The sequence below is a fragment of the Castanea sativa genome, chromosome 7 (genome assembly GCF_040712315.1).
Source record: "Castanea sativa cultivar Marrone di Chiusa Pesio chromosome 7, ASM4071231v1".
In the NCBI taxonomy this organism is placed as follows: Eukaryota; Viridiplantae; Streptophyta; class Magnoliopsida; order Fagales; family Fagaceae; genus Castanea; species Castanea sativa.
In genome coordinates this window covers 5279738-5307620 of record NC_134019.1, presented here as the reverse complement: position 1 = coordinate 5307620, position 27883 = coordinate 5279738, and the positions used below count along the sequence as shown (strand labels likewise).

At 33.6% G+C, this 27883-nt stretch overlaps 2 protein-coding genes across 6 annotated transcripts; one reads left to right on the top strand and one right to left on the bottom strand.

Moving 5' to 3' along the window:
- On the top strand, positions 1 to 11560 carry LOC142642270 (pentatricopeptide repeat-containing protein At2g34400). 3 transcript variants are annotated; one of them, XM_075816609.1, is made up of 6 exons: positions 1 to 1052; positions 1768 to 2830; positions 5079 to 5158; positions 7585 to 7693; positions 8317 to 8431; positions 11434 to 11560. In XM_075816609.1, the coding sequence occupies exons 1-2, from the start codon at positions 133 to 135 to the stop codon at positions 2765 to 2767; spliced, it is 1920 nt and encodes a 639-aa protein (XP_075672724.1). In that variant the 5' UTR covers positions 1 to 132; the 3' UTR covers positions 2768 to 2830; positions 5079 to 5158; positions 7585 to 7693; positions 8317 to 8431; positions 11434 to 11560. The 3 variants fall into 3 exon arrangements, with proteins under 3 accessions (XP_075672724.1, XP_075672725.1, XP_075672723.1); XM_075816610.1 differs by lacking the exon at positions 11434 to 11560 and adding an exon at positions 8620 to 8686; XM_075816608.1 differs by lacking the exons at positions 8317 to 8431; positions 11434 to 11560 and having other exon boundaries at positions 7585 to 8290.
- LOC142642269 (putative inactive cadmium/zinc-transporting ATPase HMA3) lies at positions 10875 to 22031 on the bottom strand. 3 transcript variants are annotated; one of them, XM_075816606.1, is made up of 10 exons: positions 22006 to 22031; positions 21693 to 21884; positions 19862 to 20119; positions 19365 to 19462; positions 14451 to 14706; positions 14207 to 14344; positions 13533 to 13860; positions 13127 to 13329; positions 12835 to 13031; positions 10875 to 11938 (listed from the first exon to the last, which is right to left on the bottom strand). In XM_075816606.1, exons 2-10 carry the CDS (start codon positions 21868 to 21870, stop codon positions 10991 to 10993), a joined length of 2604 nt encoding a protein of 867 aa, XP_075672721.1. In that variant the 5' UTR covers positions 21871 to 21884; positions 22006 to 22031; the 3' UTR covers positions 10875 to 10990. The 3 variants fall into 3 exon arrangements, with proteins under 3 accessions (XP_075672721.1, XP_075672720.1, XP_075672722.1); XM_075816605.1 differs by having other exon boundaries at positions 21693 to 21881; XM_075816607.1 differs by lacking the exon at positions 22006 to 22031 and having other exon boundaries at positions 19862 to 19991; positions 21693 to 21844.
- Positions 22032 to 27883: the final 5852 nt, after the last annotated feature.

Genomic DNA, 27883 nt, shown 5'->3' with positions numbered 1-27883 from the left:
ACAGTTGCTGGAGAATGGAGAAAGGAGAAAGACTGGTCAGTGAAAATGGAAGAGGGCATGCAAATGCAATGCCTATAACATAACATAACATAACATAACTACGCTCGTTCCAAACCAACCCACACAATAATAATGCTTAGGAAAAAAGCTCCTTCAAACACCATTTCCCGCCACCTCATTTTTCGAAAAGCCTACGTATATGCAACAAAGCAACAACAACAACAACAACAACCCCTGAGTGAAACACTCTTGTCCCTCGTGAAAAAATGTGTATCCATCAAACAGTTACAACAAGTACACACCCAAATGCTCATCAACTCCATTCACAGACCCAATTTCCTTCTCTCCAAAATCATTGGCCTCAAACACTTCTCCTATGCTTCCCTTTTTTTCTCCCATATCCCTCAACCCAATGACTACGCTTTCAATGTCATGATACGTGGCCTAACCACCACATGGCTTAAATACTCTCTTGCTCTTGATTTGTATTACCACATGAAGTTTTTGGGTCTTAAACCGAATAACTATACTTACCCTTTTTTGTTCATTGCTTGCGGCAACCTTTTCGCGTTAAATCATGGCCGGTTGGCTCACTCGTCTGTATTTAAAGTTGGGTTGGACTGTGATGATCATACTTATCATTCTTTGATCACTATGTATGCTCGGTGTGGCGAGTTGAGTTGTGCACGGAAAGTGTTTGATGAAATTACTGAGAGGGATTTGGTTTCTTGGAATTCAATGATTTCGGGGTACTCAAAGATGGGGTATGCTGGGGATGCGGTGGGTTTGTTTCACGAAATGAGGGCATTGGGGTTTGAGCCAGATGAAATGAGTTTAGTGAGTGTTCTTGGGGCGTGTGGGGACTTAGGAGATTTGAGTTTGGGGAGGTGGGTGGAGGGGTTTGTAGTGGAGAATAAGATGGAGCTGAACTCTTATGTGGGTTCTGCATTGATTGATATGTACGGAAAGTGTGGCGATTTGGTTGCAGCAAGGAGGGTATTTGATAGTATGGCAAAGAAAGATGTTGTCACATGGAATGCCATGATTACGGGGCAAGTACTTCTTTCTTTAAACTTAATATTATTGTTCCTTTTAGACATGATATTATGATTTATGTTTTAAATATCATCTTTCAAAAAGAGTTACTTTATTCTGTTGTTCTTTTTCAATCATTTGGGCGTGCATTGTAATAGTCTCATTTGTGGCTTCATTGTTATTTGGACAGGGAAGCTATGCCCTTGATGGAAAAATATGAGGAGATTGGTCTTATTAAAGTTACTGAAAACTAAGCTTTCATACCTAGAAGTATTTCACCTTTCTGTGTTGAATTGTTAACTTCTCTCATTTTTTGCGTTGAGGAGTCTTGGTGTCATTTTCCCCCTCCCACACCCCCCCCCCCATATCTTTAGACTTCTCTTTGTCTCCTAGTCCTACCTAAGGAAATGCATTAAGAACTATTTGTACCCAAGTACTATATGTTGTTTTTTTGGGTGCTAGCTTTCCTAAAATGAACACGGTCAACTTGGGTATGCTTCCTCCTCTTTACTCATGGGTTAAGGCAATCAGCCATGATCTAGTGTAGTTGTGTCATGATGCTTTGCATTAAGATTTGTTATGAGAATCAATCCCTCATGTATCTATCATACAAATACAATACACCATATATGACTTATATACATTTTCATGAATTCAAATAATATATCTAATACTAGTTAGATGTTTTATTCAGGTTCATAATTAAATTATAATTTATACTGTACATGACAGATATGCACAAAATGGAATGTCGGATGAATCGATAATGCTATTCAATGGCATGAAAGAGGCAGGTGTTGATCCAGATAAAATCACATTGATTGGAGTGCTGTCTTCATGTGCCTCAATTGGAGCCCTTGACATGGGGAAATGGGTTGATACATATGCATCAGAAAGAGGCTTGCATCATGATATTTATGTGGGTACTGCACTAATTGATATGTATGCCAAGTGTGGGAATTTGGACAATGCACTAAGAGTTTTTGAAGACATGCCCAAGAAAAATGAGGTCTCTTGGAACGCCATGATATCTGCACTTGCTTTTCATGGGCAAGCGCAGGCTGCCCTATCATTATTTAAGCGCATGACAAACGACGGTGGAGCTGCTCGCCCAAATGACATCACTTTTGTAGCAGTACTCTCTGCATGCGTTCATGCAGGATTGGTTGATGAGGGTTGTAGTTTTTTTGATATGATGGGTTCATCTTTTGGTTTGGTCCCGAAAATTGAGCATTACTCTTGCATGGTTGATCTTTTGGCACGTGCCGGACGTCTCTATGAAGCTTGGGACTTCATTGAGAAGATGCCTGAAAAACCCGATGAAGTTGCATTGGGGGCTTTGCTTGGTGCCTGTCATAAGCGCAGAAACGTTGATATCAGTCAGCGGGTTGTGCAATTGCTTCTGGAGTTGGAGCCTTTAAATTCTGGAAATTATGTGATTTCATCAAAGATATTTGCAAATTTGAAAAGGTGGGATGATTCAGCAAGGATGAGAGTTTTAATGAGGCAGAGGGGTGTTATGAAGACTCCTGGTTGTAGCTGGATTGAGGTTGAGACTCAACTTCATGAATTTCATGCTGGTGATGGTTTACAACATAATTGTAGAGAGATTTATGGATTAATGGATCTGCTTTATGAGGACCTGAAGAGGGAAGGTTATATTCCAATGATTGGTGAATTTGCTGAACAAGGTGTGGAAGAGGCAATGTTGTTTCAGAGACCGATGAGTTAAGAACTTGCTTTACTTAGCAGTCTTCTCAACCAAACAATATGCTTGGAGTCACCATGTTTTCAGGTTGGTGAATTAGGCAACTTATCTTTCCACTATTATATTGCTGTTACAATTTATCAAACAAAAGGGGAAGTTTTTTTATGCTGACAGCGGACATGTTTCCACTCTTTAATTTCTTTTTGTGCCATTTTGCTGACATTTTAAAGATAAAACAGTAGGTAAATTGTCAACATTGCAATTCCTATGAAGAACATTTTCCTACCCAAGATAGAAAGCTAGGAATTTTGGTTTTTATTTTTTATTTTTTTTATAATAAATGGAATATTAAAAATGTGGAAATTTTATTGTATTAAGTAATATTCTTTGCTGCAACATCATTAAAATTTTGAAGTAGTTAGAAATGGATGAATCCACTTGATTTTGCAATTCAAAGAAGCCACTTTTTTTGTATAGACCAATTGTGCAAACTTGAGAGTAGAAGTTACTCTGGGCATTTAATTTGTCTCTCAGCCAATTTGGCTTCCCAGGATACAACTGGTCGATCATTTCTATGTGCAGTTTGTGTCACTCCCAACTCCCAAGTGCCACTGACCTTCTAAGTGGAGAGAGAGAGAGAGAGAGGTGGGCCTACAACTTCTGTAATCTGTTTGCCATTAATCATATTATGCTTTATCCATTCATTTTGGGAGACATTGCGGCTCCCTGTTACTTGCAGTGCCAAGTAATGTATTCTTGGTTTATTCATTAATTTCGGACTCCTACTAGATTTTCTATCTTAGGTTTGTTGACTTTACCATTTAGTTCTTCTAGTAAACAAACAAGTCAACAATAGCTAACTAATTTTGTGATAATTTGTTGGTGATATTACTTGTCCTTAATCTCCAAAATACTATTTAGGGGCCTTGCTGCTTATCTAGGAAGCACGGACACTTCAGTTTTGGTGTTATACCTGGGTTGGACACTTCTGCACGTGTCCTAGTTGTGTTGTTGTTGTCTTTTTTTTTTTTTTTTTTTGGAGAAAAATTGTGGGACACAGGAGGTACACTTATCTTTTAATTTTTTTTTTTAGTTTCAGTCTTGAACATTTATCTTTTATTTAATCTTTTGGATATTATTCTTAGTTTGTATTTTATTTTCTAAACATCATTTATTAGTCATGAATTTGCTTTATTATCCATTATTGCTCTTAAATTGATATATGTTTAATATTATATGAAAAAAATAAATGTTTAAAAATATTTAAAAATAAAAATAAAAGTAAAAATATATTTAATAATTAATTAATATGTGTATTCCCGCTGTGTCGTGTTCTAATTTTTCAAAAATTATCGTGTCGCTGTATCATACCCGTACCCATGTCCACGTCTATGTCTGTGTTTCCTAGCTGCTTATTTATTGTTTTTTTTTTTTTTTTGATAAGTAAGGATGTTATATATACGAATGGCTACTTTATGCATGAAAAGGATAAAGCAGACCCAGAAAGTACAAGAAGAAAAAACAGAGAGAAAACATAAAAGAAAATCAGACAACAAATTAATTACAAAAGAGAAAGAGAACTAAGAAAAGAAGGGAGAGAATCACTAGTCGTGAGTCCCCATGCCCAAGACCAATCAAAAAGAGTCCCATTAAAAGAAGCAAGCATCTGAACTGTCCAAATTCTCAAAAGTTCGCTAATTCCGTTCCTTCCAAATGCATCATAGGATGCACAACGGAACTAAGTTCCAAATCTGAGACGAATGCTTCCCCAACCAATTCCACTAGCCAAAAAGCAAATCTGGGATCGATCTAGGTATAACCCAAGACAAACCAAAAGTTATTAAGGCAAAGCTCCACAACCGATGAGCCATCTCACAATGAAGAAGTAAGTGGTCTACTGTCTCTCCACAATGCATGTGCGCACAAGTGTGCACCCTTGTGTGTGAGCCTATCTTGTTTACACTGAAAGTTGGTTTATACTTGCTTAAGTTAATCTTCTTTCTCTTTTTTCCCTTAGCTGGGCAGTTATTGTGCATGCTTAGAGAAATGCTTAGACGTTATTATTTGTAAGCTTCCATGGGAAGCGCAGAACAGGTTTAACTTTGAGTCTTAAATCACTCAAAGAGAAGCATGGCATGGTCAATTGAGCTCTGCTTTTGTTTTTGACTGATTGCATCTTTTTAATTTTTCCATCAAGGGAAAAATTCTCTATGCAACTGAAATTAATTTTGTTCAAGAGCTGAGGTGAATGAACTTAGAATTTTGAGGTTTACTTTGTCCTTTGTTTTTTTCCAAACTGTTCCCTTTATTAACCAACTGTTCTGATTGTTTTCAGGTTGGAGAAAAATCAGTGTTGACATGACCAGAAAGAACAGCATCGAAATGCATTGTGATGGGATTTAAAAGAACAGAATGGTGAGCAAAGATGCTATCTACTGATCGGATTTTTTTCGCTGTTCTAGCCAAATGGTTATGATCCTCATCTAATTCACTATTATGCATTTTACGTTGCACTATATTTTTATGTTTAATTGGGGATTTTTTAAGGATTTATAGTGTCTAATGGGTTCGGTATATATCTATTTGGTTCTTGTTGGACACTTGTCAGAAATCTCACAAATGTTCTGTACATAATGTGTTGAGCTTTCTTTATATGGGTGAAACAAACTTAACAGCGTGTAACTTTTCCAATTTACGATGAGCAACCAGTCAATGAGAAGGATATGTTGTTTGGAGAAATATTGTGAGAAACTTGTAGCTTTCTTGGAACAATGTGCTATTCAGTTTAATAAAGCCATGCTAAAATGCTCATTATGCTTGTTGAAAGTTTCAATGATCTCAATATGTTCAATTATGCTTCTTTTTTCTTCTTCAAATTAGTGATTCCAATGACCATTCTTTGAATTTTATGATATGTGGACCACCAACATAACGTTGAGTATTTTTCTGTGAAGTAAACAAAGAAAATTGACCTTTCTGATATATATTTTCTGCTAAATGCTTTTAGTGTTAGTGTTAGGATATTAATGTATTAGTGAGGGACACAATAGTGCTTTACTAATATATAGCGATTATTGCAGTTAGAATGGTGGCCTTCATTGATTTACAAAGCTATATATCATGATAGTGAGTCACCTATCAGCGAAGTACTTGGAGTGGTGAATGGGGGAATATTTGTAGTGTGTATGATAATGAAGTTTCTAAGAATGGTTTCATTTTGTGGAGCAGGCTGTTAATATTAGGTTACTTAAAGAGATCCAATGGAGGGGGTCCATTTCATGATAAAGATTTTGTTTTTCATGAATCTAAAGGTGCACATGGTGCCACATCATTTCAAATCTCATTCCACCAAACAAGGAGTGATAACTGATTCTAAAATGACTTGACATTTGCTTTCCTTTAGATTTGTGAAAAACTAAATCTTCAACTTGATTTAAACCCTCTCCATTTTAAAAACAAATGCTGAGGATCCTTTTCCAACTCAAAGATGGGTTTTCTATTGGATGCAGTGTGGTATTTTTAGAAAATGAAAGATGAAGGGTTTGCGCCTGTCACAACTTGAGGAAGTGTTAGTCATGTTCACTTTACCCAAAACGATTAGTCTCACACGAGTTCCATGTAATTACTTATGGTTATGTACTGCGGTCAATCTGGTACACTCTGGATGTTGGACATAGTTCATACCTGCACAACGCCTTCATAGTCAAAATCTTATACAAATCCACACAATATAAAATATTACAAAGCTAAATTAAATGACTGCATTGAGCAGTCTTGGGTTGTACAGGGGCTTGTCAGGTTTTGGTTTGAGGAGATGGGTTAAGGGATTGTTTTTGGAGATTAAGATGAATATGAACTAGTGGGGAACTGACATTAATAGATAAGTATGACAAGTGTGGGGATTCTTTAGGGAGAGGAGGGACTTGGGCACTGAATTAATCACATTGAATGCCTCGATAAAGGGTCAATTTGTTTTCTACTTATATCATGTTATGATGTATTTTGAAGATCATATGTGCACTTGACCTCTTCTTATTTTTGGTTAACATAAACTGGAGTAAATAATCTGCTTTTAGGACATTGAAACTATTTTTGTTGCCATAAACTTAGATTTTCATAGGCATATATTCTTATGAACCTAACATCTTGTTTTTACCTCATGCTATGATCAGATCTACTAACATGTCATGCTGTTTTTATATCTAATTTTTCTATTTCTCTGCAGTTTCTGTACTTATTATGCTAAGGATCAACTTAAACACTATAACTGGGGCCTGAGTACAATGTTTATGTTTTTGGATTTGGTAAAGAAACATACTCACCGGGATGGTTTTTGTCAGTCTAGTTTCATATGAACCTCTTTTTTTATTTTTATTTTTTATTTTTTTTAGGATTAAATGGGACTCGATAAGATTTTTATATTGAAGTTATCTCTCTGCACACAATAGCCTGCTTGCTAATTCTCGTCTGCAGAATTTTCTATAGTGTTGCTGTATTTCTGTTCAACTTGCCTTGGATTGTCTATTACTTGCTCCACTCTTGCACACTTTCTTCAATACTCCAATTTTCATCAGTCTTCCATCAATTGACAACATTTTTTGTGGTTTTTCCCATTTGTTTCATTCAAATGATTTTCAATTTTCTTAGATTTGATACAGAATCTCTTATTTTGTTAATTTGCTCTCTTATTTTGGATTCTTCTTCTGCTTCAGTGTTCTCTTAATTTTTTTTTTTTCATATCTCATTTGGTTTCTCTCCTTCACACATATTTTTTCTGTATGTAAATCATCTCTCCTGTACTCTATGCATGTTCTCAGTGAATTGTTTAAACTGGTTTTCAGGGACAAATGTTGAAGAATAAAAGGAAGTCAAGGCATAATCGTTGATTTCAGATTAGTTTCTTTAGTGAGGATCATCGTTTCAATGTCTAAGGCTTTCAAAGCAAATAAGGTAATGAACTGCTAATGTGGCTGACTTACCAGGAAAAATTATGCTTTAGGACAGCAAAGAGTCCAAGAGCCAGATTTGATAAATGGATCATATGGGAAGAAATTGGCTTGGATTATACTTCTTAAAGGTTAGGCATGGAGTTGACCAATGTAAGAAGATGAGAAATTTGCATGACTTAAATCTTTTCAATGGTAGTAGCTGAAGGGGAAATGGATCCAAAGTAGAGTATGCGGCTACTTTGAAGAGTAAGTTGAGAAAGTAGCAAGGTTAACAGAATAAGAAGTTTAGGCATGTATTAAAAAAAAATTGTTAGGACTTTGTGAGAAACTCGGCAGATTTTTCTTTCTTGTAACTGCTCTCTTTTGTGTTTTATACGGCTTTTTTTGTGATGAATTATCAACATTTCTTTTAATCTTTCTTAACTTCTTCAAAGCCTTATAGTTCTTTAGATAAAAAGCAAAACGAAATCTGTATGCCTCTTTAGAAACTGAATTAGCATCTATTCAATCACAATTTCTGATAACCAGTCTACAAATTAGTTGTGTATTGCTCATGCTTACCACAACATTGCTCCCCAGATTGCTCTCAACAGCCTCTTATCTCTCTCTTGTTTGAAATCTTAGAAGCATTCGTAATTATGGATTCGACAAAGGCAGCAGTGCTACTGTTACAGGCAGTATTGATGGTTGAACCATGTTGTGATAGCCATAGGTTGCCATTCTTTTAGCTGAAAAAAAGGTACTCTCTCTTTCTTTTTCTTCAAGTTTAAGATTTTTTTTTTTTTTTTTGTCATGTACAATCATCTTCTTCTTTTTTTTTTTTTTTTTTTTGGAGATAAGTGATATTATTTTTGATAAAAAAATCTTAATTCCATGTTCACAAGCAGATTGGAAAAAGTCTTGAATCACCTTTTGTTCTTTCTATAGGATTCCTAATACTCGTGGTAGTCATGGCTCTCCTATGCTAATGGAGCTTGAGACTGTTCTTAAACTTAGTTACTACCATTTTCCTTAAATTGGGAATTATAGATTGTGGAATTTTTTGATTGGTTGTTGAACAATGGGAGAATGTATTTTGAAAGATGAGTTGCTAGATAATACAGAGATGTCATGTTTGCTTAGTAGGCAACTAAGACTAGCACATATGTTTACTTCAAAGAAGGAAGAAATTGGAGGGACATTATGAGATTTTACTTCAATTTATCAAAATATCTAGACTAACGACAATGTTGGTTAGACTTCACTTGAGGGGCAAACCAATACGGCTTCTGGTTCTAAATGTTATGGCATTAGACAATAAAGGACCACAACAAATTACTCTCATCATCTCCAAAAGAGTTTTTACTTTTAAATTGTTCAAGATTTATCAAACTTTTTACCCAGTCATTCCCATTTTTTTTCAAAATCTTGACTAAATGAAAACTAAGCAAGATAACTTTCCTTTTGTCAATACTATTAGAATTGGACTAATCGATGGAATTCTCATTGTTAGGTGTCTTGCATACATTCTATCAGCTTCATCTTAAAGGCCTTGAATATCATTTGAGAATTTTGTTAATTATATTCTATATTATTTGAGGATTGACTATTTATAGAATTGAACAATTGTGGTTGTTTGATTAACTAATATTCATTAGTATTGCACGGGTTAGCAACTAATTTTTTCAATGGGGTAGGTTGAGAAAGTAGCAAGGTTCACAGAATAATAAGTTCAGTTATGTATTAAGAAAATCTGCCAAGAAGACTTTTGTAAGAAGTTTGCCATGATTTTTTTTTTTTTTCTTGCAATCAGTCTTTCGATGTTTTATAAGGCCTTTTTTTGCGATGAATTATCAACGTTTCTTTGAAGCCTTCTTAAGTTCTTAAAAGCTTTTAATAAACTAAACAGCTGATTGAAAAAAGTTTTGTATGCATCTTTAAAAACTGTAGCGGCATTTAATCACAACTGATGGTTGCACCTTGTGCTGCACTGCATCTGCTACCACATTTCTTGCTCTGAGATTGAGATTCACATTTTTGTTGACAACCTACGACTTTCTGCTATCTTTGCAAAATTCTTGTCCATGCAACTAACTTCTGTACAATTAGAGCAACTTGACCACTTAAGGATTCTTGTACAGGTTTCATGGGCCTAAACCTGTTAAATTTTATGAATCACACAAGGCAGTAACTTACGTTCAAATTATATAAAACCACACAAGGAGGCAGTAACTTATGTTCAAATTATATAAAACCACACAAGGCAATGCCTATACAAATACTTAATACATGCAAGTAAACAACTAGCAGCACAAATTTGCAAACCAAGTAGTAAACCTGTTCTAATCATATGCATGACAAGACTCCACACAACAAACCTGTTCACACACTACAATTAAAGACTGAATTATACATAATTTCATATCTCAATTCCCAAGCGGCACATCCAGGCTCATAATATGATAAAACCCCCATCCAAGACATAAGAGTTAAGTAGGAAGTAAAAGAACCAAGAAAAGTTTTGGAATTGGCTCAACAAGAGTCCCAACTATAGGACATCATCATATGATGTCATTAGTGTTAGTGTCAATGTTAGTGAGTATGAATGCATCTACTTAATTACATCTTACACCGTTTGTTGTCTACAAATGACAAAATAAAGATAGAAAAATATTAGAGTTACAAGCTATTTTACAACATCTTTTACAAACTGCTGATATGATGAGTGATCTCTTCCATTTTTGATTTCCTGCATTCACTTTAGGCTTTCTTCTTGATGTATGTTATTTTTTCAAGATGTACTTTTCATTCAATAAAACATTTATTATCATTAAAAAAAAAATTGAAATACATACCTTTAATTTAAACAAAGTTCTCATAAAGTGAGACATCTTATGATATAGTTAGCAATGCGAAGAGATCTCAACAAACAACTGATAAGAGATATTAGACATCTCAGGTGTGGGACCCACATGTCATTGAGACATAAGTCTCATGAGAGCGTATCATACAATAATTTTCCGTTATTCCCTCGTTACTCTTCTTTTAATTTTATTCTTTTAAAGTTTTTTTTCTACCCTAATTTAATAAGCTCAAGAGCATCTCTCCAAGGCAAACACAAAATTTTCTTTATTTTAGAGAGTTTAACCATAAAATAGTGCACCGACAGCCTTTCTAAAATTCAAAATTTTTTTTAATGAACAGTTACTCTCTTCTATGTGCTACGGTTCATAAGCAAAAGAATAGAAAAAAAGAAAAAGCACAACCAATTAAAATATTCAACTATTATTTCAACGGATACAAGAAACTGAAGTAGCATCTACTCGAACACAATTTCTGATAACCTATTAGTTGTGTATTGCTCAGGCTTACCACAACATTGCTCCGCAAATTGCTTGCAACACCCTCTTATCTCTCTATTGTCTGAAATCTTAGAAGCATTATTTACTATAGATTCCAGAAGGCCAGCAGTGCTAGAGCCACAGGCATTATTGATGGTTGCACCTTGTGCTGTACCGCATTTTTTGCTTTGAGATTGAGCTTCACATTTTTGTAGACAACAAACGCTGCTGCTACTACTACTACTAGTTTGTGCTATGTTAGCAAACTTCTTGTCCTTGCAACTAGCTTCTGTACAATTAGAACAACCTTTACCACTTGGGGGTTCCACTTCATGAATGAGTTTCTCACAGCATCCATCATTGCATTTTATTGCCTCATAGTCCCCATAATCTCCATTATAACCACCTTGCCCATCAACAGGATTTATGCTTTTGCCTTTCCCAAATAAAGAAGGCATGGAGAAAGTGCCATATCTTGATCTGGAATGTCCTCCTTGAGGTTTTGGTGTATCTTGCAACAGTAACATGCTGTTAAAAATTACGACCAAGCATGTCCCAACATCTGCGACAACTGATGCCCAAATAAGCGGATAACCTGCAAAGGCCAATGCTAAGATGGCACCCTTAGTTGTGATGGATACAATGACATTCTCAATGAGTTTCCTTAATGTTCTTCTCGCAAGTTTGATGGCTAATGGTATCTTCTGAATGTTATTTGACATGAGAATCACATCCCCCGTCTCCATTGCTAGTGCTGATCCTGAAATTCCCATTGAGATGCCAATATCAGCTGTGGCTAATGCAGGCGCATCGTTAATGCCATCCCCGATCATCACTGTTGGTCCTTCTTTCTTATATTCCTCAATTATTCGTGCCTTGTCTTCAGGTAGAAGCTCTGCATGGACAACATCTAGAGCATGGCCTAGCTGCAAAGAGAATTTTATACATCCTTAAATAGTGTGTTCAATTTATTTTTGGTCTCGTGCTGCAAAGAACATGGCATGAATGGTAATAATAATGAAGGTACAAACATGGCTATGCAGAAGATTGCTGAGGACTAAATAATTAAGCAATTAGGTGGAATTGGAAACTTTTTGATTTGGTTAACAGTTAAACGACATTTATATGGCTGCAAATCCATCAAGATCACATTTATGCCAAAAACATATGCAGAAGAAAAATATAGGGAATAATACACAAAATCTCACTTGGTTTCCGTGTAAAACATGAAATTCCTTTGAGATTTTGAGTATAACACTTAACTTCTTGTGGTATTGTTTAATATCGAGACTGTTAATTGTGTAATACTTAACCTCTAGAATCTTTTTAGTGTAGCTCAAAACTCCCATGCCCATGTAGTACTTTATTTATTTATTTGATAAATACAATAAATTTGAACCTATGATGTTTATTCCATGATAATGATTCTTTATCATTAGACCAAGAGCAATTGGTGTTTGGTGTAAGCAAGATTCAAACTCAAGTCCTTTACTTGATGATGAGAGACTTTACCAGTTAGTTGATTGTAACCTACAAAAAGCACCCATGTGATATTGCTTTATGTGAAAATGTAGCTCTAAATATGAACACTTGTCATCACATGACCAACTCACTGTTGATTTTCACAAATATTTAACAACTTACACATAAAACGACACTGCAAGTGTTAAGTGTTACATTTAAAACTTTAGTAGGTTCCGTTTTTTGGGAGAGAATCACATGGGGGTTTTGTGTATTTTTTCCAAAAAAAGATAATACCCAGTTATGGTTAGGTTGGGTGATTGGTTCACATGACTACCAACTTGAGCTGCTATATTTGTACCTGATCTTGTGCAAGCATGGCTGCTGCATGATTATCACCTGTAAGCATGACACATTTGATCCCCAATGATTTAATCTCTTCAACTGCCTCCATGGCCCCTGATCGACAAGTATCAGAGAGGCCGAATGTTCCAACTAGAGTTGCTCCACAGTATATATATCCATTTGTTTTTCCTTCCATGTTTTGAAATTCTATTTCTAGTAAAAAGCAACATATAAAACAAAGGCAAAATCATCAGTAACAACTGGAAGTTACTAGAAATTAATTTTTGAACCAAAAAAAAAAAATTCACCTGCTGCACACCCTGCTCTCAAACGAATTCTCCGGTTCCCAATATAGATATCTTTCCTCTCAATCTTCCCAAAAACTCCTTCCCCAGGAAAATTTTGAAAGTCTTCCACATTTTCAGGCTTTGGTTCAATTGAATGTAGTCGTCCATACTCAACAAGTGCAGCTGCCATTGGATGACTTGATTTACTCTCAATGCTTGAAACCCTTCACAATTTTCATAAGTGTTTTAGTTTTTGAAGTCACAAAATAGAAACTCTTTAAATTCAAGAATCAATTTCCTTCCTGTCTTTTGAATATTCCTTCAGATACACCCACATGTGGGGTACAGTTGCAACTAATTATGTAGATGCTATAGATTCATATATCTAATGTAAGAAGTGGTATCATCAAAGAAGTTTCAAGTTTACCAGTAGAGTAATGCGTTCAGGCTAACATCATCACTGATTACTTGAAAATTAGTCACCGCAAATTCTCCTCTTGTTATTGTCCCAGTTTTGTCGAAAGCAACAGTCTTAACCTTTGCAAGAATCTCAAGATAATCTCCACCTTTGACTAGAAGTCCAGTTGTTGCAGCCTTTGAAAGAGCACAGAAATTGACAACAGGTGTAGAGAGGATAAGTGCACATGGACATGTGCTTACAAGCACTACTATTGCCAAATGAAACCAGTACTCTTCGTTAGGAAGTCTCAGTGCAGCCGGAATCACAGCAAAAGCAACTGCTATTAACATAACCACTGCAGAATTGAACATAGGAAAATGTGGATAAAAAATTAAAATGATAGTACATAAACTCTAACACAAGCATATATGTTTGTCTACTTGAAAAACCTCCAAATGACAAAGGGAAATAAATTGAAGATCTTTTAGCACAAGCATTTGAGGCTGTGTAGCTTTGTACTACTATGACATCCACAAACAGGTTACACCTAATTTCATAAAGATAAATGACTATTCTATTTAATTAATTATGAAATCAATGATGCCGTTTGTTTTATGGAAGTAATGTTTTAAAATGAACATTTTGTCTTTCAAATAGAAAGAATAAATAGCACTTTGCTTAGTGAGAGACAGGGGACTAACCAGGAATATAGTACTTTGCACAATTGTCAATGAATCTTTGAGCTCTGGACTTCTTGTTGTGCGACTCCTCTACTAGCTTTGCCATTCTTGAGACAACAGAGTCTTTTGCTAAAGCTGTAGTTTTTACACTAATATAACCTGATAGGGAAAGAAGGAAAGGAGAGGAAACTTGAGAACTATAAGAAAAATATTTCAATTTCACCATTAACTGAAATTATAAAAAAGAAAAGTTAGGATAATCAACCATTTAGGTTAATAGTGCCTGCCCAAACATTTGAGTCCAGTTCTTTGGTGACAGGAAATGATTCTCCAGTCAGCATTTTTTCATCAATTTCACATTTCCCTTCAGTAACAATACCGTCAATTGGAATGACATCGCCGGCTTTGACTGCAAGGACTGTGTTCATCTCAACAGCATTGACATCAACATGCTCTCCAGTTTCAGCTATTATGGCTTTTTGAGGAGCCATGCTCGTTAAAGATGACATCGTAGCCAGAGCCTGTGAAGTGAAATATTGCAAATAATGGCATGTTTGGATGTTTAAAAAAGGAGGGGGAGTAGAGTAGAGGGAAGGGGAGTAATTCAATTACCTTGTTTGGGAGTTTTTTAAGGAAGGAGGGGGAGGGATTTGGAGGGGTTTCAACTACCTCCAACCCCTCATTTTTAATTCCCCAAAATTGGAGAGATTTGAAGGGAGAGTAGAGCACATAAAATTATTGATAAAGTAAATTACCTAATTTACCCTTATTATATTTATAAAATTACAATGTTAAAAACAAGGAGAAGGGCTAATTACTCCCTTCCCCTTACTAATTATAAAAACATCGAAACAAGGTGGAGGGTAATCATTCTCCTCTACTCTCCTCCCCACTACTCCCCTCCCCTCTACTCTCCTCCCTCTCTAAACTCCCAAACAGGCCCTAAAGGACAGAAACTTCTCAAATCAATGCTGAAATTGATACCATAATAAATAACCACTTGTCTCTAAAAAATTTAAGCATTTCGAAAAAAGGTGAACTTAATCATTTAATCATCACCCTAACTGTCAGTACCAAACAGTCATTCCGGAATCAAACAGTAGCTATCTACTGATAAACTATAACACTAAGCCTCCCTAGAAGTCTGAAAGTGACAAAACATGCCTTGTTTCAAACTTCCAGCCATCAGTTTAATTTGTTTAAAGCTTAAAGATGCTTATTTGTTTGATTATAGTGATTACGTTTCTTCTTTGTTTAGAAAATTCTTTGCTTTTCACTAAATACAACTAATATAGTAACAAAGGTTTAAATCTGTACATAAGCAAAGCTGTAAATTCTTTGAGCTGTAGCTTTGCTTCAAAGTTTTTGGATAAATTGTTCCCTAATAAATAGATGAATAAATAAATGTTGAATTGTTCTGTTGAGGTATTATATGGACAGCCAAAATCATTGAGGCTAAACCTTTTGGCCACGTGATTGAATTACAGTAAGAATCTTCAAATTCAATTCCCAATAAGAAGTATGTTGTATCATAGCAACTAAGTATAGTATAGCTTTAACCTTTGAGTGGGTTATTTCAAAGGCAATAAGGGCTTAAGGGGATCTTATTTCCTCTTATCATGGGTTTTTTATTTTATTTATTATTTTAGTTTATTTATATTTTATTATAATTATATAGATTTTTTGACTGGATTAAACGCTGTTTTGGTATGCAATCCAACCCATTATTTCAAGATGTTAGTCTTATTTTTTTCGAAGTGTTTTGAATTTTATCCCAGATAAAAAAAAGAGAGTGTTTTAATAGGAGTTGTGCGATTTCAATGTTAGGGGCTAGGTCCTATGATTAATTTTTTTTTTGGAGGTTTGAATTCTGGTTACAAATTCCTTAACTTGATCGTACCCGTAATTGAGAATTTAAATCATCAATTATGGGTACGATCAAGTTAAGGAATTTGTTGATGATTTAAATTCTCAATTTATTGAGAGTATTATTTTTGGAGGATTTATTAAAAAAATTAGAAATTTAGAATTAGGTTTTTATGAATAAATTGAGGTTTTTTTGTTCCAGTCTTCTAGATATTAAACCATTAAATTAAGGATTTTAGTTAAAATTTAGAACTCCGGACTAGGATAGATTATGGTTAAGTTAGGGAAATAATATTACAAAATTGTGTCTTTAGGTATTATATTTATTATGTAAAATTCGAGACTTTTTAGTTTAGTGATGGTACAATCAAATGATTAAAATTGACTGGACTACTATGTAATTAGAATAACAAACTAGAGTTTTTTTTTTCTTGATACAAGATAAAATTTTTATTATAACCCAATCTAAGTGTATATGTGTATGAAGTTCCATCCTAGAGATTTAAGCCCTGATTCTTATCCCCCCACACTTCACAAACACTTTACTTATAAAGTGACCGATGCACGAAGGGTGTGCAATGGTGAAATTTTAATAGAGTTGAGAGTTATCAAACGATTGAAATGGCTAAGTTTAAGCCTTAGGCCAAATTTGGGAACTTTTGATGATTTGAGCGCATTGATGTGAAATTCCAATTATAGGCATGAATGTTTAATTTGGTGAGGTGATGAAATGGTTATGATTAATTAATATTAAATTTGTAATTAAAAGGACATTTTCTATTAAATTGTTTTTTTAATGTTTATCTAACCTTTATTTTTCAAAATTACAACTTTCATAGGAATTGAAGTTCCTAATGGCTTGGGACATGTTCAAATATGGCTAGCTAAATTCCTGTTAGGTTTATTGAGAATATTTGTATTGATAAAGTTACTACATAAAACTTAGGAACCAATCAACCTGATAAATAAATATATTTAAATTATTATTTTGTGATTGATGACATATCAATTTTTAAGTTTAATGTTCTTCTCAAAATTTTTTTGTAAGTTTAATGTAGTAAATTTTTTAATACTAATAGTACTGCACATAAAATAATAAACTAGGGCAAATGCATTGGTTTGGTGAGTGTAAACTCAACATTTCAAATTTGGAAATCAAACAATTGATATAATTTCACAAATGTAAATTTGTGGTGACGAGTGAGTGGGTACAATTTACTATAATTATATTATACAATAAGAAAATAACTCTCTGTTTCGATCTCATTGAATTTTATTTTTTATTAAAATACAATCTTGATTTGAACACTAAGAGTCCTTTCATTTGATTGAAAAATGCATTAAAAGATCTTTTGAAATAGAATTACAATGAATCTCTAGCTGAGAGCTAGTTAGAAATTCTTTGTTATTCACATTTTGTGTGTGTTCTTCAAATGTTCTTAGTATGTTCTTTGTTTTTGAAGATTTGTAATGGGAATTTTTTCGAGGTTTAGAGGCTCAAATTCATAGAACTTCACTAATTTAGAGTGGGCCTCTTGAGCTTATTTTAATGAACTTTGAGATTGAGGAGGATGATTCAAAAGATTCCTCTTCAAATGTTCTTTGGATTCAAAAGCTGAAGTTCTTGTAATTTTAGGAGGCGTTAGAGCTTGATTTCGGTAGAATTTCGAGACTTTTGAATGTGCTCTTACAAAGCTGTTGATAGCCTCTATTTATAGGAGTCTTAAAAGGTTTAATGACATATGATTAACTCTATTTGGTGATACGTGTGTCATAATTTAAATGGAAGGATTTCATGTATTATTTTTCAAAGGATACATGACATCAACTGATTAGACTACCTTTGTCATTTTAAATTAAATATAAATGTGTTATTGTGTGATTGGCTCTTGATCATTCCTTATTCAGTGATACTTGACAAATTTCCGATGGTCTCCAAATAATGACAGTGGAACATATGTAGCATGTGTTACTTTATGAAGTAGCCAGTCATGAATGGCTGAAAATTTCACTCTCTACAGTGAGTTTTCGGTAAGATTTGCTGGTTGAATTGAGATTTGGCTAAGGGTATAGAAACGGTTTTTTTTTTTTTTTTGGGAACTTTTTGATTTGTTTGTGGATTTCAATTTTTGAGGACTGCTTAGTTGGTAACTAAATGACGGTTTAATAGAAATCTTATAGATAGAAGTTAACAAAAGGCCCACATTGAATATATTAAAAAAAAAAATTTGAGGCAAAAATTGAAGTAAAAAAAAATTCAGGGATTAAAATGTAAATAATATTTTTTAAAAGATGTAATTAGTAATTTAGCTTTTTTTAATTAATCAAAAATATTTATAAACTTGTCCCAAAGCGGCCTAAGATTGAGATCATGTAATAATCTTCCCTTTTTTTTTATCATGCAATGGTGGTGTCATTTATCATGTACTATTGGGCTATGGAATTATTAAAAACAAAATGTTGGCTTATCTTACTTTTACAATATAGGTAAAGAACCATAATTATGTTATCCATAGCATCACTTATATGATGGAAACTAAAAAAATATTCATAACATTTTTCTTCTATTTTTTTTATAAATAAAATGTGATACCGGTGGAAACTAAATAAAAATATCAATTTTATTCAACAACAACCTTATTTGAGCTAATCAAATACTGCGAGATACATATATGAAGAAATGTGTTATTATGTAGCTCATTATAGTTTCAAAAAAAATGTCTATAATGATTATTATGATAAAAAACTATTAGTTTAGATTAGTTTAGTTTAGTTTTTTTTTTTTTTTTTCATGTAGTGTGAGTTTGGATAACAAACGCGGTAGCGCGTTCGCTTTTTTTCTTGGGTACCGTGCATTGTTTACAGGATCCGCAAGTACAGAAAAACACAAATTTTGTTTTAAAACTGGGTTTATAACAATATTCACATATTAATAAATTATTTTACTATAGTGTTTTCAGCAATAAGTTTTTAGTTTTTAGCAATAAGTAGTATCTAAACAGACCCGTAATAATTTTTTTTATATATATATATATATTTTTTTTTTCACGTTATACAGAGAAACAAACATTTTATAATGTTTAATTTTGTTTTGTTTCTTTTTGTCAAGGGTGCCCTGACACTCCACGTGAATTGGTTGAAGAGTTAATTTAATTAATTTATTTATAGCGTTATTTTGTATGTTACAATGTAATTTCCTTTTATAAATTACATATTTTTTAATTATGCGATGAAACAAAGATTAGTGATATGCCAGTTAGTAAGAAATTCAATAATTAAATTGTGTGTGAGATAGAAATAGCTAGTGTCAGACCTTGTAACTTGCTCTTGTTTCAAGCCACTGAGCAATGGAGAACAGAAAGACTACGGTACCAGCTTCCCAATAATCTTGTAAAGCAAGTGTCCCTATCACTGCAAAACATCATATACAATCATGTAAGACAGGTTAAGAAAGATAACACACATTAAAACTCTCTTAAACTAAGGCTGCAAATCACATAAGTCATAAGTTATCTTTTCCACCTAGAAGTTAACATACTTTTGGCCATTCTAAAGTGTTTTGGTTGAGGTTCATCCCTGAATACTAGTGATCCTCATTTCTTTGCTAGAAGGGTAACCTTTATAATACCATGAAAACTAATGAATGTCAAGGATGTGCTGGAGAATTGGCTTATTGTGTAAGTTCATATATAAAATTCACTTCTATTTTTTTGGAAACCATTGCTTAATTAAATGTTACTCTTAAAATTAATAGACTATTTTAAGAGAAAAAAAAAAAAAGAAAAAAGAAGGGGAGGGGGAAACTATTACCTGCCATCAGAACAAGAATGTTGATATTAAGAGTAAGATTTCGGATGGATGCTATGCTTCTCAATATGAGTGTAGGAAGGCCGACAATAACCGCACCAAGAGCCAACCATTCCAATGGATGATAAACGTACTTCAAAAAGGAAAGTGCAAGTAATAAGCCACTGAACATTGTACTTGGGGCTGGCCATTTGTTCTGGAAGTTGCTTTGTTCCTGGGGTCTAACAGTAGCTTCCAGCCTTACCTTATTGAGTGCCTCAGCTAATACAAATCAAACTAACAAGATCATTATGTGTAATAGATAAGAATGTGTCCAACTTTTTAATAATTTGCCACAGCCATAAACTATTTTACAATATTTTTATAAATTATTGATGTGTCAAATTTCTTATTGGTATTCATTTAGACCCACCATTAACGGTACTTTTTCATTTACTAACAACTACTCACTACATCAGCAATTTGTAAATTTTTTTTTTGTAAAAAAGTTGTATCTTTAACATTACTCATATCTTCCTAGGATTGAATATTTGTAAGTAGTTCCATAAGTTTTTCAACAACGGGGACCATATGGATATCTAGAAGGGGATTGCGAATCGTGGGACATACAAAAAGGTGGTTTTGAAGATGGGAATGATGATATGGAAGAAGAATTCATCTCTCATGGTATCGTAGTATTAGGTATACATGAGTGAAGTCTTACATTGAATAATAATGAAAAAAATGAGTAATTACAATGTTAAGCCAATTTTTAGAATAAAGTTGTATGATGCCATATGGTAGTAATTTATTTTACATGACTTGTTCACGTTACAAATATTTGAAGAAAGACTTTCAAGCTTATTGTGCGTAAGTTCTTATTGGCATATTAAGACTAATGAGCTATTTCTTGATGTACTTAAGATTGACAAAATTAGAGGAAGAGTGACTCCAATCCATTGTGGAAAATATTGAAGTCAAACTTGAGGATGAGTTTTCTAAAAAGCAAGGTAGAATCGAGATTTAGGGGGTTTTATCAAAGGAGTCGATCTCATACCGCATTGGTTGGTTTTGTAAAACATTATGTGACTAACATGTGACTTTTAATAAAGTTGGATGATAATGATATAATTGTTATAAGTAAGATTTCTTCTAACTATATAAAGATGATTATCAATTGCCTATAAATGTTTCTAGGCAACATATTCTTATCTTTTAAATTTTTTTTAATGAATTTTTAGATTTGAATATTACTTGAGCCCTTTGAGCCAAATTGATTAGTGATGTATCTAATTTCAATCCTACTATCTTTTCCTTTGCTTTAATCTTGTTTGTTGCTAGAATTTCTTCTTATAACCTGTTATCTTTTCCTTATTCGCTTTAATTAAACCTTCCTAAAACATTGAAAACTATGTTTTCTCAAAGCATCAATGACCTTACTATTACTTGTCAAAAATTAAAAACAAAACAAAAACATGAATTATCATGTGTCATGGCCAGACAATATTTTAATTGATTCTATTATGGTTTAATGTGAAAAAAAAAAACTAAAAAGTATATGGAGTTATTGTTTAATATGATGTGTGTGTTACCAACGATATTAAGATTTTTTTAAAGATAGATAGCAACAAATGCAACTAAGGCACCGTAATGGGTAACCTTATTACTAATAGAGATACCATACCCTAAGAAAAATGTAAGAATTATAGAATTTCTCTTAAAACTATAAAGTTGACTAATTTATGAAACAACGATCAAAACCATATGCAGTGTAATTATCTGACAAGATTAATACAACCCACAAAAACAGTTATTGAAATAACTTTAACATGGGGGAAAAATTTCATGGACGTACCAATGGTAACATCAGAGATGACATGAGTGTGGTGGACAACAACTGTTTTTGTGGGTAGTATTACAGAAATTTCTTGGACTCCATTGAGCTGCTTCAGAATCCTCTCAACCAATGCTACCTCTGATGCACAGCACAAACCCAACACCTCAAAGTAGCTTTTCTTTAATTCTTCAGCCATATTTTATGTGTCTGCTATATTTCCAAAGAAGAAGAAAACAAATATATTAGTTTAGTTACACAAATGGGGTAGTCATAGAACATTAGAATTGCAAGCAAAACGAATCAAATAGAGGAAAAAGAAAAAGAAGGAAACCTGAACAAAAGAGTTGTCAAGCTCAAACATGAGGAGAAGGAAAGTAAAGAAGAAAGAAAATTGATTGAAGAAGCTCTCCTTTCCTTTTGTTTGTTAAATGCCTCGATGGTCGATCGGTTAAGGTTGACTTTTGTACTTGTATTCTATTTATTATTACGTAGTATTAGATAACGCCCTCCCCTGTTCCACACTTTAACTTCAACCGATCACAAAGGATCTTCCTGAGGAAGGTCCAATTATATTTTGACTGATAGAGGTCCCGTTATTACCTAGCCCGATGATTAGGAGAAGCCCAACACATTAGGGTCCAAAAGTACTAATAGAAAAAAGCCTTTAAATCTAAAGAAATCCAAAACGTTTATTTTTTGGGGCAAATTACAACTTACCGGTTTGACCAAAATTTTAAGTTGCATATTTGTAGTTTGAAATCTCATGATGTAAGTGTTTTATTGGGTTATTTTCTATTTTATTTGATCTTGTATTTTTATGTATTTTTTTGTGTTTTTGGAAGAAAGAGTCATATAAGTGGAGTAAAATTACATATTTAGCCATGTTTTTAACATAAATAGGTTATGAAACTATAATTGAACTAATTTCAGGTGGCTAAAGTGTCAAATTTTAAACTACAGGTAGATAATTTAAATTTCGGTCAAACTACAATTGAGTAAGTTGTAATTTTGTTTTTTCTTTAGAAACCCACAAAATGGGAAATGGCCCAAAAGAGTCCTTGGTGGAAGGCCCAACCCATTGTAAGAAGGAACAGTAGTAAAAAAGAAAGAAGAGGGGTCAAGAATCACTTTTGAGCCTTCTGTAGAAAGAATGGAGAGGCAGAATAATAGGTATTAATAGAAGATACGAGAAAGAAAGAAGCATACCTCCCCATCATCTTCAATTACAATTTGCGACACACAATCTCTACCCTACACTTAGGCTGAGATATTCAAAGGTTATTTGAAATAAGTAGACTAATGAATAGTTCCATATACAATTATAAATGGCTATTAATACATACATACATACATACATATATATTATAAAACCGAAACTTTTGACCATTTGTTGATTTGCTTCACAATTTTCCACATTATCACTCATATTATTTATTTATTTATTTACTAGTGTGTGTACTCAAAGACTCTTCTATTTTTTTTGGGTAAAAGTTAATAATTTGCATCTACTATAAAAAAGAAATAAAAAAGCTAAATTTTAGAGAATAAAAAGATGACCGTAAAGTAAAAAATCCTAAATTTTAGGAGTTCTCTTTTTGAATTGAAAATAAAATTTGCTATTTAGGTAAGTTGTAATTTTTTTTTCTTTAGAAAATTCATGAAATGGGAAATGGCCCAAAAAAGTCCATGGTGGAAGGCTCTACCCCTTGTAAGAAGGAACAGTAGTAAAAAAGAAAGAAGAGAGGTCAAGAATCACTTTTGAGCCTTCTGTAGAAAGAATGGAGAGGCAGAATAGTAGGTATTAACAGAAGATAAGAGAAAGAAAGAAGCATATGTCCCCATCATCTTCAATTACAATTTATGACACACAATCTCTACCCTACACTTAGACTGAGATATTCAAAGGTTATTTGAAATAAGAGGCAAAATTTGCCAAACAGTATAATTTTGAAAAAAATTTAGGCGGATGGCATGCGTTCAAAGTTTATTAGTTAGTTGGACTCTTTTTTGGAAATCGAGTATAGTAAAATCGACTTCCAGCCAAAATCGCCAAAATCGAGTTTAATATACTCGACTTCCCATCAAAAATTAGCTCTGAGATGGATAACAAAAGGAAGTCGAGTATAGTAAACTCAATTTTGGCTGGAAGTCGATTTGCTGTACTCGATTTCCAAACAACAGTCCAACTAACTAATAAACTTTGAACGCATGCCATCCGCCTAAAATTTTCCCAATATTATACTGTTTGGCAAATTTTGCCGAAATAAGAAGACTAATGAATTGTTCCATATACAATTATAAATGTCCATTAGTACCTACTATAATATATATATACACTATAAAACTGAAACCTTTGACCATTTGTTGATTTGCTTAACAATTTTCCACATTATCACTCATATTATTTATTTATTTACTAGTGTGTATACTTAGAGATTTTTCTATTTTTTGGGTAAAGGTTAATAATTTACATCTACTATAAAAAAGAAATAAAAAATCTAAACTTTAGGGAATAAAGAGATGAACGTAAAGGGAAAAAAATTCTAAATTTTAGGAGTTTTCTTTTTGAATTCAAAATAAAATTTGTTATTTGATATTGGATTTGACTTACCTCCAATACTTTTTTAACTGGAGTTGTCTTTTTGTTTTAAATACACAATAGCAAGTGGTAGTGGGTTTTAATCTCCACTTTTTTATTTAGTTAGTGGGTGATGTGACAGTTTTTCCTTAAAAAAAAAGGAGATTTCAGTTAAAAAAGTACTAGAAGTAAGCTAAACCCCTTGATATTTATGATCATATTTCTAAAAGAAGTTACCATTAATTAATGAGAGCATTTTTAAACCATAAAAAAGTCCAGTTCAAAGAGAGGAATCCTCTTATATATAGTATAGATGTTTTATTTTTTTGAAAAAGAAACATCTTGACTCTTGAACCAAACCTTAACCCTAATAACCTATTGTCTTTCACTTTCTCTTCTTTTTTCTCGCCTTTCCTTATATCCGAATGTTTAGTTGTTAAGTCTTGAATATTTAAAAGCTAACCATTCCACCACTTCTCCAGGTTTACTCTTCTCTCTTCACGTTGCCCCTCATCCCTTTCTCTTTGGTTTAAACACAAAGCATCTCAGCCAAACCCTTCACCTCTTCTCTTAGTCTCGCTCTCTCTATTCGTAGCCTCTGCTAGCCCAAGTCTTGGCCTCTAAAGCATGGAACGTTTTCGTAATCCTATTTGGTTATGAAGAACATGTTGGTTTCATATGATTTTGCTTCTCTCTTTTTGTAGTCAAGTCAAGCTGCTGATAATGAATGTTGCATTAATAGAATGAGAAAGTTTAGGTGGTTAGAAAATCTGTAATCAACATTTGACAAAATGGTATATTACCTCTGTGTTGCTGCTTATGTATTACATGAAAGGATAAAGCTTTTTGGGTTTAACCATCTTTTTGGTTTGCTATTAGGACATATGTGTTTCACTTGTTTAGAACATATGTCGTTCATTATTTATGTAATTGGCTAATCCTTTATCAAAATGCACTTTACTTGTATTTGGGTAGATCTAGGATGTGTTTAATACTTCAAAGAACATATGGTTCAAGTCTAGTATTAAAGCCATGAAGATTGGGCCAAGAAACAAGTGAAGAAAATGTGTTTACTAAAGTTGGACACTTGCTGAACACCTGCGGATAGCTGCTCGACAGTTGCTCGACAGTTGCTCGACAGATAGCTATCTATCAAGGTTTAATGAGGCTTGACAGATGCTATCTATCGAGGTATATATCGAGGTTACGGAAATCAGAATTTTCAGATCTAATTTTTGGGCCAGGCTTTTGTATTTGTGTAGGGTTTCTTTTCTCACAACCCTAGATACATATAAGGCTTATTTTAGAGGCCGTCACATAAGAGAATACAAGGAGAAGATATGCAAAAGGTGACCGAAGCCTTATTCTCAAAAAAAGAAGCTACTGCGTCTTTGCGCCTTAGGGTTTTTTAACCAAGTGCTTCTTGATCTTCATTGTTGATGAAGTGAAGAACTTTGCAGCTAACATTCTTCTTTCTCAAGTTGGTGAGTGAGTCACGTACTGGGATTCGTGCAAAGGAGTTAGTCACGTACTGGGATCCGTGCATCAAAGGGTGGCGTTCATATATTGAAGAGTTTAGAGGTTCTGAAGCGATAAAAGGTTTCTGCTGTGACTTCATTTACGGGGATTGTAGAGTCTAAGGACAAATATTTTGTAATAGATCTGAAACTTCTCTTTACTATAGTGAATTGCTTTTTGGGAAGGTTTCCCCCCAGGTTTTTTACTGTGAAACTGGTTGGTTTCATTGGTTTTCCTAGGTCATAATATCTTGTCTTATTTATTTTTCCGCTGCATTTAGTTTTGACATGATATTGATATTTGTTTGTTTTAACAAGTTTTATGCATAATAAATCTAATTAACAACTTGGGTTCAAAACTTGTTAATTCTATCAACTGGGGTCTAAATTTTCCAACAAGTGGTATTAGAGCGGGTACACTCTGATTGGATTAATTTTCTGAGTGTGATCCTTGACCCCCGTTGTCATGGACACTTTTGGTGAGTTATTAAAATTTTTGAGGTTTTTAACTCAATTTCAGGAGAATTTTAAGTCTTCCATGTCCTTTAGTAGTCATACTAGGACACGTGTCTTTTCATCTTCACGGCCAAAGATTCATGCTGTGTGGGTGGGAAAGGAGCCTAAGACTTAATTGTCTTTTCTATTTGTCCTCTGCTTTAATTCTTTCTATCTAAAGTAGGACTCTCTTTGCTTGATTTCTTATTTGCTTCTGAAATCATGCTTTCATGCATCTGCATCTTTCAAGCATGCCTTCATGCATTTACATCTTTCTTTCATGCATTCATGTTGTCTGTCTATTTTTGTTTGGTTGTTTAGTTTTTATTTTATGTTGTTTTCAAAATAAAAAAAAATTGAGAAAAATTGAAAAATACAAAAACAGTGTGTGTTTGTGTACATCAGTTCTTTTGAAGCTTAAAATGGCCTTTGAAACAGAGTTTTCTAAATTTTGTATCTCTTGTAACTTAGATGAGCATTCTTATGCAGAACTAAGCAAGTGAGCTTTGTGGCTCTTTGTTTGTGATGAGTAAGGTTAAGTGATCTCTTGAACTTAAGACTCATATAACTTTTTTTGACGGGTAGGACTAGAAAATCCTAAGAGAAAGGCATAAATAACCATCTCACCACTATTACCTGCCAATCATGATATGACATTTGTATGCTTCAGCATTGCAAAAGTGCAATGTCAATGACATTTGTATGCTTCAACATAGCAAAAGTCCAATGTCAAAAGGTTTAGCATAATTGGGTATTCCTTTGTATACCCATGCATGATTTGCTTAATAAAAAGAATTAAAAGAAAATATGCAAAGAAAATAAAAGCAAAAAGATAAAAAATGCTTTAAATATGATTACAAGCGTGTTTTCTAGAAGATGTGGGAGTTATAGGATGTACCTTGAAGGTAATAGTCCCCATCAAATAGTTATAATTGTGTGTGAGTTAAAGTAATTTTCTCATATCTCAAATCGTTATAACTTTGAGACATTCATGCAATCTTGCGATGTTTTCACACACAACACACAAAATTCTTTGCTACTCTTGATACATGTACAGGTACAATGTGATTTGGCCATCACAAGGTTTACATGTATTGATGTATACTCACTAAACTGTCTTGACTTGTTTTTGAAATATGAAATCGGTTAGACTTGTTTAGTGTGTGAATGCTTTTTTATGATTCCCGTGCTTAAGATTGTTGTTGAGAGATGTTTTGAGAGGTTAAAATGTTGGTTGGATCATTGGCTGAGTTGCATATTTGATTGCATTCACATCTATGTTTTTTCTCTTCTTGAAAAACTGTTTTTAAGCCATTTCGACACCTCCTCGACACCTCTCGATACTTGGCTTATCTGTCGAGTTCTTTTGTTGCATCTTATTGTAATCTCGACACCTCTCGATAGCTAGGTGGATCGATCAAGAAAGTTTCTGTCCTCTTGATAGCTTCTTGATAGCTATTCAATCCATCGAGGTATGCTCGATAGCTCCTCGATCCATTGAGATCCTCTGCATGCATTGTTTTTCACATGTTTTGCATGTTTCTTTTATCTTGTCATCCATAGCATTGTGTTTCATTACATTCATGCATTCTTTTGGATTCTTTGTACCCTCTTGATAA